At 39.5% G+C, this 15381-nt stretch overlaps 1 protein-coding gene across 2 annotated transcripts in view; it reads left to right on the plus strand.

Annotated features, from left to right (window-relative positions):
* Positions 1-15381, plus strand: part of TMEM131L (transmembrane 131 like) — a 172334-nt gene that overhangs the window by 105021 nt on the left and 51932 nt on the right. For both annotated transcript variants that reach the window (XM_039234344.1, XM_039234345.1), the window contains exons 8-19: positions 445-522; positions 723-876; positions 2221-2279; positions 2597-2705; positions 4762-4855; positions 5359-5512; positions 6045-6215; positions 7571-7640; positions 8677-8794; positions 10163-10304; positions 12325-12434; positions 13438-13510. In XM_039234344.1, the coding sequence (XP_039090275.1) occupies positions 445-522; positions 723-876; positions 2221-2279; positions 2597-2705; positions 4762-4855; positions 5359-5512; positions 6045-6215; positions 7571-7640; positions 8677-8794; positions 10163-10304; positions 12325-12434; positions 13438-13510 (1332 nt within the window). The remainder of the gene's footprint in view (positions 1-444; positions 523-722; positions 877-2220; positions 2280-2596; positions 2706-4761; positions 4856-5358; positions 5513-6044; positions 6216-7570; positions 7641-8676; positions 8795-10162; positions 10305-12324; positions 12435-13437; positions 13511-15381) is intronic.

A 15381-nucleotide genomic window follows, 5' to 3' on the forward strand; every position in this document is an offset into this window, starting at 1 on the left:
ACTGTTTGTCACAGCTTCTAACACCATTCTATTAATGGAAGGCAGACAGAAGAACAGTTAATTGGCTATTGCTGAGTGAACCTACTTTGAAATAAAAGATTCCTGTGTTGAAACAGAATGTTCAGAAAGTATAAGAAATGCCAAACTACAGTGTTCCTGTGTATATTTAGAACATATTTATCTCCTTATTTCCATAATAGGAATTTTCATGTTGCCCAAAGGAGAGCTTATGACTTCCATTAGAATGTAAGCGTGGTGGCAGGCTTTTCTGTCTTCTTCATGTTTATTTCCAGCTACTAGGATAGTACCCAGCATTTAGCAGATACTCAAATATTTATCAACTGAGTGAATGTTCTGAATAAATGATGGATTGTTTACTACCAATACATTATTGAACTCTTTGCCTCTTTTTAAGTTTTTTCTCCCCGTTTTTTCTTCTTTTAGGCAGAAACCACTAATACTAGCCTCTTGCAAGTACAACTGGAATGCAGTTTACGTAATAAAGTGTGTCAGCAATTAAAGGTAAAATTAAAATATTCACTGTTCTCATTCTTCCTTTCTTGCCTCTTGGCTTGGAAATCAAAAATAACATGACACGTTCTGTTTTCAGAAATACACATGTCCTTACCATAAGTGCTCTTCTTTTTCTAAAATTTGACATCACAAAGTTTGGATGACTTTTTTTTTGAGTTTTTCTTTTTTTTCTACCCCTATTATCTCAGAGTTGTTATATGGAATCTGACGATGTTTTACGACTACAAATGAGCATAATCGTAACCATGGAAAACTCCTCAAAAGAGTTTGAAGAAAATACACAAGATTTGTTAGACCATCTTTCTATAATTTACGTAGCCACAGATAAATCGGAGACCTCAGGTAAGGTGGAATCTTTTAACATTTTTATTATAGTATATTTTGATCTGCAGCACCATTCTTAAAGCATTTACCTGTAGGCTGTAACATTCCCATGCAAGACAGCGAGCCTTTGCTTCCATTATTAAGAGATTGTAACACTAACTCGTTCTCAATCTGCAACTCCTAATAGGGCTGTGTTATCTTGGAGCAAATTAAGTGACAACTGCAAACCATTTTTGAGTTTCCTTGGGATGGTTTTGTTTTGGCGTTCTGAGATAGGAAACAAGTTAAATGAACACACCAATCTAATATAAATGTCCACAAAGTATTTGTGAAGTCGTGTCTCTTGTTCCAGTGTTACTGATCTGCAGAAGCTCGGTGAAAGAACTTGTGCTGTTCCGTATGTTTAATAGTGGACTGGGTGCCAGTTGTTCCCTGATGCCAGACAACTTAGCATGGTGTGAATGGTAGTGTTCATTTTCATGAAGTTTGTCTTTGAAAATGTGTGTCCTCTGTACCAGAAATTACCTAGTTCATCAGTTTCAACTTCTGAGCACTTTTGTAGGCAACACAAATTAGGTGATTTTTGACATTGATAATGTAGAGTTTACTGTTATCCATTGGTTAGCAGGACTGTTCTGGTATATATGTATGTACATGTATATATGTATGTGTGTGTATATATATGTACACATACTTACATACGCACCACATACATACATATAAACACCTTCCATATACACATCCAGAGAAAAAACTGGTTCCAAAGTATAATTTTATGGTCCAACGTCATCTACTTTCCAGTCCTTAGAATTGGCTGTAGTAGTGACAGGTCTTCAGCAGGAGAGCTGTCCTGTTCTTGGCTTCCTGCTTTCTGGTGATTCTCAGAATGGCCAGGTAGACATCAATGTAGAGAAGACCCCTGTCCCATGGGGAGCACTTCTGTGAGTGAAGGTTGAAAGGAAGGTTATGTTTTGAGATTCCAGGGTTTTGTTTTTCTTCAAATACAAACATCTAAATAAGGAAATGAGGAGCTGTCTAATCAACAGGAGAACATTGCTTTATTCAGAGCTGTCCAGTTGGTTAGTTTCATCCAGAGGAGTAATAGTATGACCCTAACTCAGAATATCTTCACTGGTAGCTCATTATCCTTTAGAGGGCCCATGTTGGTAAGACAGTCTTTTTGTATAGGTTTTTTTTTCTTGTGACTTAAACAAGAATACCCAACAGAAATACAATTTCGATGGTACTGTTGAAAAACGAGTCACGTTCTTCACAGAAACGAAAAACTATAGCTACTATATTAAGGCATCAAAATGAGATGACTCTTTGTTTTAATCTCATTGTTCTGATTCTTCTGGACAGGTGATTCGGCAGTAAATATGTATATATTACATTCAGGAAACAGCCTTATTTGGATACAGGTAATTGTAAACTACATAAAGTAAAATTTTAAACTTATGAGTGTATGTTTAATTGCAGAACATGAGGAATTTTCAGCAACAGATACAGAAACAGTTGTCTCATTTCTCTTTTGCTTTAATTTATACCTATTTTCCCTTGCTTGCACCCACATTAGGATGAAGGTTGTCAACACCCCCTTTCTACTGTCCTAGATACATAACGCTGAGCTGTTGCTTTATGCCAGCCTAAACGACTTAGTTCTTTTAAGAGTTGATTCGAATTGGATACTCACCCAGCTGAGAGTAGTCATGTGGATTTTATTTTTTTTTTTTTGTAGGACGTACATCATTTTTCACAGAGAGATGCTCTGTCTTTGCAGTTTGAACCAGTACTCCTACCTACTTCTACAACCAACTTTACAAAAATTGCCTCTTTCACTTGCAAAGGTACAGATGTTAAAAATATTGGAGGTTGTCTTTTTATTTTTGTGATCTGGTTATGACGACAGTTCTTTTCTGTGAAATGACTTAGGCTTCACAAGGTTTTCAGAAAGCGAATGGGCTCGATTATAATACTGCAGCCTTAATAGTTCTCAGAGATAGAATGGTGGAAAAAAAAGATCATTGACACCACTATTATTCTGCCACACATGGGGGTGGGTTTGCATTTAAAGCTTAACTCATTTGGTGATTTGAAAGACCAGGATGTAAACGTGTTGGTATAGGTGCTGCTTCCACAGAGACAAAGGTGTGCTGCCCGGGTTGTGTATCTGTGCAGACTGCAAGGCAGATCGAGTGAGTGTAAACACAGTCCTAGCTTAGGTTCTTATTTACAGTTAAAAAGAGTTCTGTAAAGAAATGCAAATTGTTTTAAACATGAAAACATGCTCTGCCTCCTTTATATTTCTTTAAAAGAATTTCTTTAATGCTAATTTATTTTTGAAAGAGAAAGAACACAAGCAGGGGATGGGCAGGGAGAGAGGGAGAGAGGATCCCAAGTAGGGATCATGACCTGAGCCTAAGTCAGATGCTTAACTGACTCAGCCACCCAGGTGCCCCTTTTTAATTTTTTTTTTAAGTTTGTTTATTTGAGAGAGAGAAAGAGAAATAGAGAGAGAGAGAAACACAAGCACGGGAGGAGCAGAGAGAAGGAGAGACAATCCTGAGAGAGAGACAGAGAGAGAGAGAGAGAACACAAGCAGGGGAGGAGCAGAGAGAAGGAGAGACAATCCCAAGCGGCCTCCTCCCACCAGTGCAGAACCCAATGTGGGTCTGGAATTCATGAACTGTGAGATGACCTGAGCCAAGATCAAGAGTCAGATGCTTCACCGACTGCACCAACCAGGCACCCTGCCTCACTTATGTTTCAAGAAATGCTAACTAAAGCGACAAGTGAGATATAGTTTACTACTTACATCAATAAAAATGTTAAAAGTGTTAATATTCTATGTTGGTAATGATTAGGAAAAAAAACACTTTTTTTTTTTTTTTTGACAAGAGTATTAACCAATGCAGGCTTTTTTGGAGGGAAAACTGACAATGTATGAAAATTTAAAATGCACATATATGCTCCTTGATTCTACAGACATGTGCACTGTTGTGACACCATCCTTCCATAGACAGGGCGCGTGTTCAATTGTAGCCCATTTACAGGAGGGTGTGCTCAGCAGCTATTAGGCGTAGGTGGACTTGTAATGCAGACAGTGTGCGTACACTTGGTGTCCTTTAAAGGGTGTCTATGTACTTCGTGTCACAGAACACTGGACCGATGCTCAGGAATTTGCTAGCAGTTGTTTCCTCCAAGATAACTGGGGACTCGGGTAGACTTTATTTTCACATGTTTTGTTAGTGTTTGAATTTTTGAGGGGAGGCCATATATGTAGCTTAAAAAAACAAAAGACTTGAGTATTAGTATTAGAGTTAAGAATTTAATACCAGTGCCTTAATATTAGGACCTAGTTCAGGGAAAGCTTAAAAGTGTTGTTTTGATAATCCCCAGGGGTTTGAAACGCATTTCCACTCACCCTGTGAAACTCCTTTGCTCTTTCAGTTGTCTTCCTTTCTTGCTCATGCCCCCGCATGCTCCTCTTCACCCCCCCCTCGTGCCCCCCCCTCGTTGGCTGAGTATCATTTTTTTACTTTTGTCCTCTCTGGCGGACCTTCTAAAGAGTTTTCTCTTATTTATGGTGAACGCAGATCTTTGTAAAGAGAAGCCATAAAGCATTGACTGTCTTTTTCTCGTTCTCCCAAAGGAAGAAATGAGAGGTTGGTTTATAAAAGGGGTGGGTAAGTGGGGGCGGTAGACACCAAGTTCTAGAAAATTGGCAACCAGCCAGCAGAGGAAAAAGATAGGAGTGTTTGAGAAACCATTTTATCATTGATTTCTGATGTGCTATTTTAATGGAGACTGAAAAGTGTTATAAATAAAACATATATCTTGGTTTTGTTCCGGCGCAATGAAAGAAAAGATGCTTCACATTTATTTCTTTGTCTCTCGAAACAGCTACATCATGTGACAGTGGAATTAAAGAAGATGTGAAGAAAATAAAAAACACTCCAACACTAAAAGCTTGTCTCTCTTCTCCTGTAGTTCAAGGGTAGGGTGATTCCATTTTTCCTTTAAATCATGGGTGTTTAAGTGTTTTTCATCTAGAAGTAATTAAAAATATAACTGATACGACGTGTACGATTCTCTGTCTGGACTTGCCTTGCTATATTAACACTGCTGACAAGCGGTGGAAGGGCTGATGGCAGAATGGGAGAGAGGAAACAGCGATTCCAAGGATTCCGTCTGTGGAATGGGGTTGGGGCCGGGTAGCGGGTGTGGGAAAGGAAGAGGAGGTGGGTTTGGGTGCTGGTTTTGTCCTGGCGGCCTGTGTGAGCTGTCGTCGTCCCGGCCGGGTCACTTAGCCTCTGGCCTTGAGACGCTCCGCTTGTGGGCACGGAGGGTAAGAAGGCAGTCTCGCAGCTTGCTCCTAGTGCTAACGTTCGTGCCCTGGCGTCTTATGCTGCTCCTCTTCCGGCACAACTTGGAGGCGCGCTGAGTGCCGGTGGTTGTTTCCCACTGAGGGCTGACCGCATGCATGTCCTGTGTTCACAGGTATTTTAGAATGGACTCCTCTGCAACCCAGTTTCACATAGAGACTCACGAGAACACTTCAGGAGTTTGGTCAATGTGGTACCTCAACCATTTTGACCGTAGTGTTGTATTAAATGATGTGTTTGTTTCCAAGGAGACCAAGCACATTTTAAAGGTACATATGGCATTTTTATCCAAGTTTTAGCCTATGTAAAGCTTTATTTAAGGTCAGATGCCATGAAATTAATATTTGTAAAATTTAACTTTTTCTTCTGATTTTTAAAGCAAGTTATTTTTCTTTTAATGTTTTCAGAATTACTTGTAAAATCTGTTTTTTTAAACTATCGTTCAGGAACACAGAGGGACCAAGGTATATTCTTAAAGGATATTTGCTCTTACTGTTATTCAGAAATGTTACAATGTACAGTTTGTGCTAAAAAGATTGTATTTATTTTAAAAAAGCCTGATTAGTGACAAAATAGACTTTCTCAAAATTTTGCCCATGAAAAGTACAAGATTACTTTTGTGAAATTAAACCAGTAGCATAAGAGACATTTAAAACCTATCATGAAAATAGTTTAATCTTTGAGCTAGAAACAGTTGAGTAAATTCTATTTTTGAAAGTACAGAAGAACTTTAGTATCGTAATGGTTTTAATCGTAATTAGTGTTAAGAAAAGTAATTTCTCTTGCTTTTTTTCTTTTTAGATTCTGAATTTCACTGGCCCTTTATTTCTACCTCCAGGCTGTTGGAATATATTTTCTTTGAAACTTGCTGTTAAAGACATTGCCATAAATCTATTCACCAATGTATTTTTGACTACAAACATAGGTGCTGTTCTTGCAATACCTCTACAGATTTACTCAGCACCAACCAAGGTATTGTTTACAACACTATGTGTTCTAATTTTCATAATGATAACTGTATATTTTTATTAACTTATCTTATGGTGCTTGGGTTTTATTGGCAGAGTTAAGTTCATGTTCTTTAAGGCTATCTCAGAAATATAGCAGATATTACCAGGCCAATCTTAGATGGTCATTTGTTTAGATATGGAACTCTTTGTTTGGAAAGAGTTTCCATTTTTCATAAAGTAATTTGAGGTTCTTGAACAAAGTAAGGTATTACAGGTAGATTAATCACACTTTCATTTATTACCAAAATTTGTAGCACAAGGAATATGTGCTTGCTGTAGAAAGCACAGTTGAGCTTTTAGTGCATCCTTGCAATGAATTCAAATAAACTAGATGGTTCAGTGCTGTAGTTAGACCTCTGGTAAGTGAGGCTTGGTTGCTTGCAGTTCTTTCATTTCCTCCGGGGACTAAATCTAAAGCCTGGAAGGGTTCACACTTAAAATGCTTTCTAAAACCTGGGTAAACCATATTCAATTTAGATCTTATCTTAAACATGTCTCATTTTTTTTCTTAATGTTTATTTATTTCCATTTGGTTACTGTTATTGCTTCTTTTTGATCCAAGCTATTCTGTATAACGCTGGGTTCTAATTTTTCACTATGAGACATTCATGCAACCATCTTTATGATTTTTCTCACTTATTAGCCTTGGTGTTTCGTTAGATAGAAATGCCTCCTGCTTAGCTATAGGCTTACAGGTAGGACCTCTAAAATCAAACTACACAACATGTAAGGTTAATTCCATTCATCCGTATTTTGAGCAGGGGAGATTTCTTATAAATTTCCTTCTTCTGATCAAGAGACGGTATCAAGCAGAGCGCCCTGTGGGAGGGAACAGGCAGGTTTCATGTATATGTGGAAGTAGCAAGTCTGTGCTTTCCCAACCCGTAGGAAGCGGAACATCAATTTAAATGTCCTGGGTGGTTTAGGAGTTACTAGAGATTGCTATGCTGTTTTTCAGAGGATTCCGATTCTGTTTTGTTTTGTTTTGTTTTGTTTTGTTTTGCTTTAAACCTATCAGGACCTCCTGAGATTAACCTCTAACTCAGGAGGCAGCTTCGTGTCTTTGGGGCCCATGGATCATCACTGTGGGCATCAATGATTGTGCAGAATCTACTGCTGTGATCCTTCCTGTGAGAGACCGTTCAGGGCTCGTTCAGGGAGAAGGGAAGCCAGGAATTCACTTTCTCACTGCTTGGCTTCTGGTTAAAGAGAAATTCACTGAGGTGGAGGCCAATGTCTGCTTCGCATTTGAGTGCATTAGGATTTTTATGCTTAGTGTTGTGTTTTAAGTTATTCATATATTACTTTTCAATCTAGGAAGGGAGTCTGGGTTTTGAAGTGATAGCACATTGTGGCATGCATTATTTCATGGGAAAATCAAAAACAGGTAAGTATTTTGCCCTTAGGCTTTCTGTAGAACTCTAGTTTGGGGTTGGGTGGGAAATAGGAAAAATAGCGTTTGTAGATGCAGTAATTAGTCCTGTAAACATAATTGTATCATATTTTATTTTTAAAGAGCATGATCATTCACAGAATGACTTGAAATTCTTAAGACTCCTCCAAAACACCCGAGGTACTTGTATAAATAATGTCCCCTTAAGTAGCTTGAACTTTTGTTAGGGTTTTTTTCCCCAAACACATCATTTGATGGTCACAGCAACCTTGTGTCCAGGAAAAGTTGGAAGATTCTGACTACAAGTTAGTAAATAACTTGGAATTGTGTTCGAAGACTTGGGTTATAGGAGCATAAACATCTTCCAGGGGGTGCTTGCTGTTACGTGAGATCAGTTGCTATGGTGTTGATATAGAAGCTTTTTCTAGCCCTTGCCCTACATATTTGATTTATTAAAGTATTTAATGTAAGGAGACTGTTGACGTATAGAGATTTCTTTGAGGAGAAGCCCGTGTTCTCATCCTGGTACACTCTTTAGCATAGATAGGACAGAACAGATAAGTAGAGAGGGCGCAGTGAACACTTTGTAAATACGTGCACGCACCTTCTCCAGGCCTGGTCTGTGCCCTCCTCGGGAGGACTGTTTGTCCCTCAGCACTGATCATAGTCACTGTAAGCCTTAGATGATGACCAGCGCTTACAGGGAAGCAGTTTAACCTGTGAGATGGACAGCTGTTAAAAATGTTCCAAGTATAATTTTAACTCGTTTCAGGCTATATTCATGAGCCATGTGTCTTTTATGTTCTTACCTTTACATGATTCGATTTGGTTTTGTTTTATACATGTTTGTTTGATTTGATGCATCATTTGCCATTGAGTTAGAGGGATCCTAGGAAAGTCAGAGGAAGAGGGGGGTGTTTATGCATTTGACAGTCCAATCAGTTTGAGAAGTTTGGCAGCCCTTGGCATTCTTTACTAATTGAGTTGCATTTTCTATAAATCTAAATGTTGAATCTGATCTAACTTTTAGAAAATCCTAATTGGGAAGGGAGTCTTTCTCTGGATCGGTCTACCTGGGATATGGATTCGGAGCTTGCCAATAAATTGTATGAAAGATGGAAGAAGTTTAAAAATGGTGACGGCTGCAAGTATGTCCTCACCTTCCTTGTCTCTTTTACGTGGCCCTGGGGAGACACTTGAAGTGAAGTTGCAGGACTGAGTTTTTCATAATTGGTATTTCTCTTCAGCCTCTTATTTTGACACATGTCCAACCTCAGAAAAGGTGAAACTGGAGTGCAGTGAAAACTCAAATGTTCCTCATCTGTTTTCAACTACTTGTTCACATTTTGCCACTTGTGCATTATTTCTTTCTCAACCACTATACCTTTGTACACACGCATTTTCTTTGTGCTGAGTCATTGCATAGTAAGCTGTAGATATTATACCTCAACCCTCAGTACTTTATTAAGAAATCATTTATTTCCCAAGGAGAATATACTCCTATGTAGAACTACACTACCATTCCATACCCAACAAATTTAACATTGACACAGTATATAATATACAGTCTGTATTCAAATTTCTCTGTTTGACTCACTAATATCCATTATGGATGTCTTTTTCTTTTTCCTTTTTTTTTAAATCCAGGATCTGTTCAGGGATCATGCATTGCGTTTGGTTGTCACATTTTCTTCATTTCCTTTAGACTTGTATCCCATCTTTCTTCATCTCCCATAATGTTGACCTTTTAGAGTCCTACCCAGTTGTCTTACAGAACCTTCAGCACTGTGGGATTTTTGGATTGCTTCCTTGGGTTTACATTCATGTCAAACGTTTTTGGGAACAGTGCTGATTACTTGGTTGATATTGTGTTCTTATCATTGCATCACCTCAGAAGGGATGTATGTCAGTTTGTCCCATTGTTGGTGTTGCTGAGTTGAATTGTGCATCTGACAGCTCTCTCTCCATTGTAGATGAATTTTTCCTTTAATATGTAATTATGAAAAATTAATAAGTAATATGTGCTATGATAATTTGAGATCACGTAAATTTCCCGTTCCCTAAGAACATTTCACCCCAACCATTGATAATCCTTGCCTGGATCCGTCGTTAGATTGATGGCTGCAAAAGAGTGATGTTTCTGATTATTCTGTTCATTCTGCATTCTTTTTGAGCATCACTGTGAATTCTTTGTTCATTACCACAATATACCATCAGTATTATTTTTTGATGTTAAATTGTCCCAAATTTGGCTGGTAGGAGACCTTTCAGGCTAGCTCATGGGTCCCTTAGACGTTCACCTCATTCTTTGAGCACTTCCTTGTTTTCTAGTAAAACCACGTGCTCCAAGATCATTTGTACTTTCTCTTCCCCAGACCCAGAATACCCAGAATAAGTCTTTTCTTTTTTTCCCAGAGCTCTTGTTCCTTTTATTGGGAGTGATAATTAGTGATTTCCTTTGTTGATAATGTCAAAATTATTTTTCAGAAAAATTTCTTTCTTTGTGAATTACACAGGAGGACTGTTTTAGGCATGACTCGATTTGGTCGCTTGAAGAAATCCAAGGAGTCAGAATCCTTTGTTTCTTATCTGCCTCGTTTGACCACAGAACCCGGCCTTGTGGTAAACTTCAGCGCAACTGCCCTGAGGAGTAGTGTGGTGAGGATTGTGTGCCTCGATGTCAGTTTACCGCCCCCTGCCCCTCCCCTGCTCTTGGGTTTTTAACTTATCAGAGTCTTTCTACCTTGAGGATACTGTTTCAGAACCAGAGTTAATTTAAATTCATTTTAAGTGACACACAGATACCATTCAGTGCACTTACCAGGGAGGTGTCAGAAGAAACAATATAAGGAGTAAACTCGAAACAGACTGAAAGTGCATGAAAGAAATACATTTCCTGAAGTTTCTTTTCAATTCAAAATCTGTCAAGAAAGGTTCAACTATGAATGTCAGAGAAAATCTTTTTTAAAATTTTTTTAAAATTTATTTTATTTTTTTTATTGTTTAGAGAGAAAGTGAGAGTGGGGGAGAGGGGCAGTGGGAGAGAGAGGGGTAGGGAGAGAGACTTTAAGCAGGTTCCACACTCAGCTGAAAGCAAGAGTTGGAGGCTCAACCAATGGGCCATCCAGGCACCCCAGTTTTTGTTTTTTTTTTAATTTTTTTAAAGTAATCTCTACACCCAACATGGGGCTCAAACTTACAGCCCTGAGATTAAGAGTCCCAGTGCTCTACCGACTGAGCCAGCCAGGAGCCCCACCACAGCAAGAATCCTGACTACCACAGCTTACATAGGAGTTAGCCTATTTTATAGTGAGGAACTCAAAGGAGAGAAGTCCAAAGCTGATGAAGCAGCAGTGTGATGCCATCAAGGGCCGGGGCTCTGTCTGTGACTCTCTGTCCTCCCTGTGCTGACTTCCTCCCTTGTGTGTGCTTCCCTCGATGAGCGGGGAAGGCAGGAGCAAAGCAAAGGCATGGAAGCTACACCAGTAGACTTCCATGTTTGTGTCAAGTTTGTTGCCAAAGAGCTGCATCACATGTGGTCCAGTTGAAGATTACACTTCGTGAGGCGCTCACTGCGTTTCTTAAGGGTGCCATCCAAAGACTGTTTTTAAAATATTCTTATTTTGTGGGGCACCTGGGTGGCTGAGTCAGTTGAGTGTGAGACTTCGGCTTAGGTCATGATCTCACTGTTTGTGGGTTCGAGCCCCACAGTGGGCTTTGTGCTGATTGCCTGGAGCCTGCTTGGGATTTTCTCTCTCTCCTTCTCTCTCTGCCCATTCCCTGCTCACGCACACACACACACATACTCTCTCTCTCTCAAAAATAAACATTAATTTTCTTTTATTTTGAAATAATTTCAACTTAAAAGTTTTAGAAATAGGACTAAGGACTCCCAGACACCTTTCACAAAGATTCGGTTTTTCATGTTTGCCACATATGCTTTATCATTCCTTTTCTCTCTCTTTGCACACACACACCACACACATTTTATATTTAGTTTTTATTTTATTTTTGAGAGAGAAAGAACATGAACAGAGGAGGGGCAGAGAGAGAGAGGGTGACACAGAATCTGAAGCAGGCTCCAGGATCCAGGCTGTTAGCACAGCGTCTGACATGGGGCTTGAACCGATGAACTGTGAGATCATGACCTGAGCCCAAGTCAGACGCTTAACCAGCTGACCACCCAGCTGAGCCACCCAGGAGCTCCACACCAGACACATTTTTATAAGCCATTTCATAGTGTCAGATTCTATGGTCTCCCGTTACTTCTATTTCATTGTGAATTTCCTAAGAGCAGGAGCATTTTCTCACATACTGAAGTGTAATTATTAAAATTAGGTGTGATATTAATCATAATAATGTTACCTGATTGCAGTTTGTATTCAGAATTTTCCACTCATCCCACTCACATACTTTATGGCAGGTTTTTTTTCCCCAGCTCAGGAGCATGCATTGCATGATCTTGATCATCACCTTTAATCTTCCTCAGCCTTCTCTTGCCTCTCAGAGCAGAGATGTTGTTGAAGCAAGCAGGCCATTTATTTTCTAAAATGTCCCTTGATTTGATTTGCATGAAGGTTCCCATGATTAGATTCAGGTTATGAATTTTTGGCGGGATTATCTCAGGGGTGACGCCATGTCTTCCTCAGGGTTTTGATTTTCCTTTCCTGGTATCTAGGTGAAGTACTTTATGGTGAAGAACCCTTCCTCTTGGCCGATCTCCTTGCAGCTCCTGCCTCTCTCCTTGTATCCTACGCCCGAGGCTGTGGTGCGCCTGCTACACAAATGGTAAAGCCCCCAGTTGGTGAAGAGTTTCTGATGGCGTTTGGGAAATACTGTTAAGACTCAGAAGTATTCAGAGTCTTCACATCTTTCACCCCGAACCTGTATGTGGGTGTACACAGCACTGGCCCCAGTCCCCGCACACCCAGCTCCTTGGGACGTACAACCTGATAGATACTGCCACTTCTCTTTGTTACGTGGTATCTTCAGCATTGCTGTGTCAAGGCTAGCTTGCAGCAGAACATGGCTTTCTTCGGTCAGGGAGTCTTTACAGTTGTGATTGTTTCCCACGTGTACTCCTCACATTCAGAATCTAAGTCACAGTGATCTCTGGGCAACATGAGAAATGAGTTTAGTGTTTTAGTGCATTTTAATCTCGTGTTAAAAAAAGAAAAGATGACAGTTTTTTTTAGTCCCTGTCTGTTATATCTTATTTTCACAAAGTAGTCACAGTTTCACTTAGAATGTTTCCCTCTTTGGCTTAGTAGAATCTGCCCTTATCCCAGGGTTTCTGGGCTTCAGCACTATTGATATTTTGGAACAGGTGATTTTCTTTTTGGGGGAGGAGGGCCTGTTGTGTGTTTCAGAGGGTGGTTTGCAGCGTCTAACCAATAGGTGCCAGTAGGACCTTCCCACCTGTGGTAGGCAGAAATGTCTCCAGACATTGCCATGTGCCACCAGGAGATAAAATTGTCCTTGGTTGAGAGTCTCTTCCTATCAAGTTCCATATGAATTGATTGGAGGGGAAAAAAATTGCTTTATATTTAGAGCTATTGTCACCATGTGCTTCTTTACATTCTGTGCTGCCAAAGTCATTTATTCAGCAGTATTTATTGAGCACTTCCGTATGCCAAGAACAGGGCGGGGGCTGGGATGCAGGGGTGACAGGATGGGATGAACTGTATATGCAAATACACATGCTCACGTAATCTGTATATGTGCACACATGCACTGTTCTTTCTCTCCTGGCAGTCTGAATGTTATTTCAAACATTTTTTTTCCTTTATAGGTTTGGCACCGATATGCAGATGATTAATTTCACAACTGGTGAATTCCAGCTCACCAAAGCTTGCCCTTACCGGGTAGGATGTCCTCTTTAAATAGAAAAAGAATGCTGACAAACCATACACATAGCAAATGGCTGCACTGAGTTATGTTTCAAGTGTCTTTACATAATATATATGACTCTCTTACTTCTAGGCATTAAGTGTACGTAGCAGATTTTTCCAATTAACGAATTCAGCTAGAGCCCATGGTTCAAGGTAGCCTGTAAGTCATTTTAATTTGACAGTTTAGATTCATGTGAGTGAAGAAATAACAATTGAATCAGGGCTATGTAGAAAACCATAAACCTTGAGACCCTGGAATTTACAGTTCTCGTTTAGATTTCCCATCAGATGTTTTTTTAAGGCAAAATAAGGTAAAGATACACCTAAAAAAATCTTCTCCTGATAAACTGGCTTCATGTTTTTCACAAGTCACCCAGTGTCTGTGATATTCATCTCATCTGTAAAAAAAAAAAAAAGACTTGTCTGAAATTCTTAAGCCTCTGGACACGCATGAAATCTTGCACAAATAGGAAAGGGAGTAAACATGTCACGTGGAGAGGATGCTGTTCTGAGACTTGGCAGCCTTGTTTCTTAGTTTCCACTCAGTAGTTCTGTGGCTCTTTGTGTGGAGCTGAGAGTTTTCCTTACACGTATCCAATGTGTGAGATCAAGTCAGACACGGAGCATCTGTTAAAAAAAATACAGCCACACATATCAGCCCACATAGACCTACAACTGTATTTCTAACACACACACACACACACACACACACACACACACACACAGAGAAATGCCTTGGGTATTTTCTTCTTTCTCCGCACTTATCCCTCCAAAGATGGACTATAGGCTCCAGATTAACTTGAATAGCAGAAAGAGGGAAATCAAATAACCTCCAAGTAAGAGTTAAAACTCATCAAAGCAAGTTTTAGATGGATTTTGAACAGAGACTTACAATAGGAAACATATACAGCAAATGTCCCTTTCTCTTTGTGAGTGGTTTAGGCAGCAGCGTGGTCTTGGTTTTGTTAGCAAGCCTGCCCTGTGCATTCCCTCTGGTTCTCCTTTCCACTGAGCAGGCTCCCAGGGCTTTTAGACATAAGGTAGTCCAGAAGACTAAAAGATCTTTTGCCCACTGGTGTTGAATCATATATAATTTGGAATTCCCAAAATAATTCCAACTTTCTTTTACATACAAATGTTCTGTTCAGATTTGAACAAATGCTGCAGCTCGGTTGGAAAAAGTTTTTCATGTGTGATCAAAGGTTTCCCCCAAGAATATTATACCTTTTTTGATAAGAGACACCATTACTATTGTGAACTTGTTACACTGACAAAAAAGAGTATCCGTGCCTTTGAGACACTTAAAAGTTTAATTCAAAATTCTTCTTAGAGCTCTTTGTTATGTAAAGAATGGCACCCGTATTTATGATGTTGGTTTGCTTTTAGAAATACGGTTCTTTCAGTTAAGAGCAGGGGAAATTAGACAAGGTTTTTAGTCTAGGCTCTTAACATGTGCTATCTGTGTGACCCCAGGTAGATTACTTACCCTCTGTACAGCCTCCTCTCTCTCACTTATAATAATGTTTGAAGATTCAGTAAAGTTTATGGAATGCTCAGCACTTTATAGACTTATTATATTCCAGTGCCTGGCATATAAGAACTATTTAATAAGTGATACAGCTGTTATTAAAGGTTTTAAAAGAAGTTTATGTATTTATTTTGAGAGAGAGAGAGCCCCAAGCAGACGCTACACTGTCAGTATGGAGCCTTTTGTGGGGCTCGATCCTACGAACTGAGCCAAGATCAAGAGTCGGGTGCTTAACCGACTGAGCCACCCAGGCCCCCCATGTTGTTATTATTACAGTTTTAATACTAAACATCAGCAGTTTTTTTTCAATACTCAT

This window comes from Hyaena hyaena, unplaced genomic scaffold, assembly GCF_003009895.1.
Source record: "Hyaena hyaena isolate Hyena2069 unplaced genomic scaffold, ASM300989v1 scaffold_89, whole genome shotgun sequence".
In the NCBI taxonomy this organism is placed as follows: domain Eukaryota; kingdom Metazoa; phylum Chordata; class Mammalia; order Carnivora; family Hyaenidae; genus Hyaena; species Hyaena hyaena.